Below are 6016 nucleotides of genomic sequence, written 5' to 3'. Positions count from 1 at the left end.
CCTGGACATACCCAAATTCAAATTTTTCCCCTACACACATACAATGGAGGAAAAAAAAAAAAAAATGGTGTCATTGTATAGAAAACCCTTTGAACTACAAAATATGGTTGTAATTCTTCATAAATAACATTATATATGTTTTAAATATTACAATAAACTCTAAAAAACAAAGGTGCTTTTAGATTTTTTTTCAGAAATTATTTTTTGAAAATTTGTTATTCAGGTTCTGTTTGCTCCAACTCTCTGCAACGTATATTGTTTGATTCCACTAGGTGCGAAGATGTGCCAGAAAAAAGAATCTTTCAAATAACAGCTTCTAAATTCAAATTACAGCTTCTAAACAGGAGTCATTGAATTATAACCGAAGGGAGTAAAATTGTCCCTTTTTTGCATCTAAAAGTGTCTTTGTGATTTTCCTTTGCAAAAACAGGTTGTATAAAGCATATTACCCCCAGAATCCTATTTTACTATGTGCCATAGCACTTTTCTTGATTATTGACTGAATTATGTTTCATTTTTATGTTTGTCTAAGTAGTAATATACAAAATGGCATAAGCGAATTATACCAAATATAAAATTTTGGTTTTATACTATCAGTTTTTTCTTTCAGGAGACACAAGACTCTATAAATTGTAAAATCCATGTGGTTTATTACAATCTAAAACAGAATCCACATCCTCCAGCTTTATATCATTCCTTTCAAATAACAGCTTCTAAACAGGAGTTATTGAATTATAACCGAAGAGAGTAAAATTGTCCCTTTTTTGCGTCTAAAAGTGTCTTTGTGAGTTTCATTTGCAAAAACAGGTTTTATAAATCATATTGCCCCCAGAATCCTATTTTACTATGTGCCATAGCACTTTTCTTGATTATTGACTGAATTATGTTTCATTTTTATGTTTGTCTAAGTAGTAATATACAAAATGGCATAAGCAAATTATACCAAATATCAAATTTTGTGTTTTATACAATCAGTTTTTTTCTTTCAGGAGACACAAGACTCTATAAATTGTAAAATCCATGTGGTTTATTACAATCTAAAACAGAATCCACATCCTCCAGCTTTATATCATTCCATTCATGTGCATAATATTAGTCCCCTGCATCACCTCTGCATCAGCATCCTGCCTGCCTCCTGTCTATTGACCCAGTAGCTGTGCTTTTACGTTTCAAAATAATGATTCTATCAAAAACGGAGCAAAAGCGCTCATATGCGCTCACCAGACGCGCGTCCTCTCCACGGCACCGCTGAACGTTCTTCATCATCTTTAGCTTTTGATTTTGCTTTCAAATATCGCTTTTATCCGTGCTGCCGATGTGTTCGCCGTTCAGCGTGCCATCATCGCCTTCAAAATAGTCAAAAAAACTACAAGACCCACGCTCAAAACAGCTCCAGCGCTGACCCGGATCCTCTCTCTCCCCCTCCTGTCTATTGACCCAGAGGTGTCAAATTTCATGGCTCTGAGTGGCCGGCGCGCTTGAGTGGCGTGTAATCTGACCTATTGCCGCCCACTGAGCAGCCCAGAGTAGCCCAGAGTTGTAGAACATAAGAGCCGCTGGCCGGAGCTGCTGTGATTTGGAGAGCGTGTTTGCCAAAAGAGCGTCTTTTTTTTCTCTGGTGCGCTTCTGTTGCACTTCTGCGACCAAACAGTGGATTTCTCACCAATGCGAGCACACAGAAACGTGAAAATGGTCTCGTTTGAAAGAAGAGATCCTAATTTAAAAGATAATATAGAGTTCTTGACTGTTTGCGGCTGACTGAAGCAATCATGCAAGTAGGAATGTGACGCATCTGAATGTTTCCTCAGAGGTATCAAATTTCACATCGCAATTCTATTGAAGGTCATTCGATCTGTGATTGTCACACAATCAAATAAACTACAAAGTCCTGAGAATAAGAGCTTTCTTGTGATATATGACTTGACTGTTTTGTGAAAAATATAAAAAATACACATTCTTCGGAATAATTATTCGCAATCATTAGGCGGAAATTCGTTTGTGGGACAAATACATTTCTAAGCTTAATTTTACTGCTTTATGTATCATAAAACCAAAAGTAATGGTATTCTTTGTAATGAAGACACTCTAAGCTTTCAAATGATACCATATATGGGCTGATACCATACAAGCAAGGCTTTGCAAATGAAGAATAAACATTTTTACGTGATTTTGGACCCGTATCCGGGTCCGCAGAGTTTAAGTGGTTTTAAAGAAATTCAGGGAATGTTCTAAAATACTCTTGTGAATTATGGAATGATTGCCCTTGAAGCCCAACTTATCTGAGATATAATTTTTACCGACTTTCATCCGAACTGATTCAGGATGCTGTTTAAAATAGCTCAGAATTACAAAGCACATTTTCTCTGCAGGTACTTGATCTATGAGGACCAAACTGCTATAGAAATTAGTTTCCTGTATTTGGAAAGCTGCTTGTTAAAAGAGCAACCATGTCTGCTATTGAAATAACCAATCAACTGCTATTGAAGTACATCAATTAGAGGATGACTTGTATGTGCTGATTTCATAATTGTGATCATAATTGTAGCATCAAATAACTGTAAAAATGCTATGGGAAAGACCTATTAACTGGTTAACGGTTAAATTAATTTACTACTGTAAAAAACTGTAATAGATCTAATGGGACATTTCATGTAATTTAATGGTAAAATACTGTTAAATGTATGGATTTTGGAAGTAAAAAAGAAGTCATTATACAATTTTCAGTGAAAAAACATACAGTAAACTGACATTCTCAGAATTTTCTGTGACAGCTCACTTTTGATAGTTTTTTCATTGAAATAACTGTTTCTTCTTAGTTTGTTCTTACTAATTATGTACATTTGGGTGTTATGTTACATCTTATGTTATATATCTTATATTTTGACCTGTATATGTTATTCATGCCCATTAGGAAACAACCATAACTGAGATCAAGCAGAAGATCATGAAGATTCCAGAGGCCAGCGGTATAGTTATAGATGGCTTCCCTCGAGATGTGGGACAAGCGCTTTCTTTTGAGGACCAGGTGAGTGCATTTTATTAGTGGTTCTTGCTAGCGCAAGACTGTTACCTTGTGGATCCTCTAATGTGGAAAAAAGCATACAGTCATAAACTTGAGATCTGAATTGAATATAGTAGTATGCAATGTAATTATGTGATTGCTCATGACAAACCTGTGAAATGCTTATGAGAAACCTCACTGCCTTCACAGTATTGACTGGCTGCCACCAGTTTTTCGCCTCTCATTTGCATAAAGTTGAACATTTCTCACATTTTTGACTGTCACCACTCTCCTTCACTGCCATTCCCACAATCCCCTGTGTGAGAACTGCCACTCAGCTCCAATAGAGAATGAACTGAAAACACCCTCTTATCTCCAGTGCTGGGTAGATTACTTAAACATTTTAGTCCATTACTGATTCCAAATTACATGACAAAAATTTTCAAAACATTTGAAAATAATTTTAAAATAACATAAATCAAAATAAAACGCTTACTAAAAAAATCATTTTTTTTAAATTTATTTGTTTACCTGCATGTCATGTGACCATTAACCAATGCCAGAGAACAGTGAACATGCAAGTGTGTTACTTAATTATTAACTTATTACCTTAAAATCTCAGGGGTACTTCAAGTAAATATAATAGGTGAAAGAGGTTCAGATGACAAAAAAATAATAATTTGGGAATCCCTGAATTACATGTAAATAAGGGTGTGTTCACACTTGTAGTTCGGTTCGTTTGGTTCATTTGGTCCGGACCAAAAAGGAAAATTATACATTTGGTCCTGGTCCGCTTAGCGTTCACATTGACATTTTTGACAGCGAACCTAAAGACACCGAACCTAAAGGCATAGTGATATGTTCACAACCTGATTGTTCGGCTTGAATGATGTATATATCGTGACGGAACTCACTGAACACCCCAAACAAAAGGTGCGTTAGACTTAAAGCGGAGCTGCGGGTGTATGATATCAAAGCACCCATTAACCGATCAGTCTGCTCAGCGCCCCTTTAAGTCGAACACACCTAATGCCATCTGCTGGACTAAGCGCGCTCATTCTTGCGTACTATATGTACATATCATTTTATTTTCACCACCTGCAAACTCACAAGGAGCTTATAAAAGGCACTTTACCTCATCGTTGCGCCACGTTTGCCCTCTGCTCATTTTGTTTTGGTTACACCGCGTCATCGAATCATGTCGCATAGCGTCGCATCTTGCATCTTCCGTGTTGCGTTCATATTTCATTCGAACCACACCAGAGTTCGTTTGGAAGCGGACCGAGACCCATCTTTTTAGCGGTCTCGGTCCGCTTGTTTGGTGCACACCAGGGTTCGGATGGCAGCGTTCACACATGTTCAAATGAACCGCACTAACAGAGCAATAGCACCAAGGTTCGTTTTAATCGAACCAAACATGACAAGTGTGAATGCACCCTAAGGGTGTATTCACACCAGGAAAGTCCGCTAGTTCACTTGCTTTGGTCCGGACCAAATACAATGTTGATTTTTTTCATTTGGTGCGGTTCACTTTCACACTGCCCTTTTTGCAAGTGAACCAGAAATTGTAAACAAAACCACACGTGGGCACGTTTGCCCTCTGCTCATTTTGTTTTGGTTACACCGCGTCATCGAATCATGTCGCATAGCGTCGCATCTTGTCATTACTTCCTGTTTTTGGTTCGTTTAGGAGTATTTGGTCCGTGTTGCGTTCATATATCATTCGAACCGCACCAGAGTTCGTTTGGAAGCGGACCGAGACCCATCTTTTTAGCGGTCTCGGTCCGCTTGTTTGGTGCACACCAGGGTTCGGATGGCAGCGTTCACACATGTTCAAATGAACCGCACTAACAGAGCAATAGCACCAAGGTTCGTTTTAATCGAACCAAACATGACAAGTGTGAATGCACCCTAAGGGTGTATTCACACCAGGAAAGTCCGCTAGTTCACTTGCTTTGGTCCGGACCAAATACAATGTTGATTTTTTTCATTTGGTGCGGTTCACTTTCACACTGCCCTTTTTGCAAGTGAACCAGAAACTGTAAACAAAACCACACGTGTGCTTGAGGTCATCCATTCATTGGTTCATTCATTCAACCGTACCAGAGTTCGTTTGGAAGCGGACCGAGACCACCTCTTCAGCTGGGTCTCGGTACGGTTGTTTGGTCCGCACCAGAGTGCGATTGTTGTATTTACACCTGCCCAAAAGATCCGCACCAAAGGGGAAAACGAACCAAACAAGACAGGTGTGAATACACCCTAAGAAATAACAAGAATTTGTGCAATTTAATATGTTTAAAAGACAAAAGCCTTCCAAATACATAGTAACACATGGTTAAATAACCCACTGAGTGATAATTCAAATAAACTTAATGTGTTCATAAGTAGTTGATGCAATATTGAAATGTTGAGAAAAAACTGCTTAAAATTGAATTGATTTTTGTAAATCCAGTGATCAAATGCTGTGTGGCCTCTCAATTTTATATGTAATTATAGCCACCTGACTAGTAGTGACTGGTCTTTGTGTGAATGTCCACAAAACTGGAAGACTTTCTGAATGTATACAGGTGCATCTCAATAAATTAGAATGTTGTGGAAAAGTTCATTTATTTCAGTAATTCAACTCAAATTGAGAAAGTGAAAATAAATTCAATGCACACAGACTGAAGTAGTTTAAGTCTTTGGTTCTTTTAATTGTGATGATTTTGGCTCACATTTAACAAAAACCCACCAATTCACTATCTCAACAAATTAGAATACTTCATAAGACCAATAAAAAAAAACATTTTTAGTGAATTGTTGGCCTTCTGAAAAGTATATTCATTTACTGTACATGTACTCAATACTTGGTAGGGGCTCCTTTTGCTTTAATTACTGCCTCAATTCGGCATGGCATGGAGGTGATCAGTTTGTGGCACTGCTGAGGTGGTATGGAAGCCCAGGTTTCTTTGACAGTGGCCTTCAGCTCATCTGCATTTTTTGGTCTCTTGTTTCTCATTTTCCTCTTGACAATAC

The 6016-nt window shown here is 37.8% G+C and overlaps 1 protein-coding gene across 2 annotated transcripts in view; it reads left to right on the top strand.

Annotated features, from left to right (window-relative positions):
* LOC107703241 (adenylate kinase isoenzyme 5-like) overlaps window positions 1-6016 on the top strand; it is a 116839-nt gene that overhangs the window by 13049 nt on the left and 97774 nt on the right. For both annotated transcript variants that reach the window (XM_016505789.1, XM_016505788.1), the window contains exon 5: window positions 2912-3025. In XM_016505789.1, coding sequence (XP_016361275.1) covers window positions 2912-3025 — 114 coding nt within the window. The remainder of the gene's footprint in view (window positions 1-2911; window positions 3026-6016) is intronic.

This window comes from Sinocyclocheilus anshuiensis, unplaced genomic scaffold (assembly GCF_001515605.1).
Source record: "Sinocyclocheilus anshuiensis isolate Anshui unplaced genomic scaffold, SAMN03320099.WGS_v1.1 scaffold542, whole genome shotgun sequence".
NCBI lineage: Eukaryota > Metazoa > Chordata > Actinopteri > Cypriniformes > Cyprinidae > Sinocyclocheilus > Sinocyclocheilus anshuiensis.
This window is presented reverse-complemented; position numbering and strand designations above follow the sequence as displayed.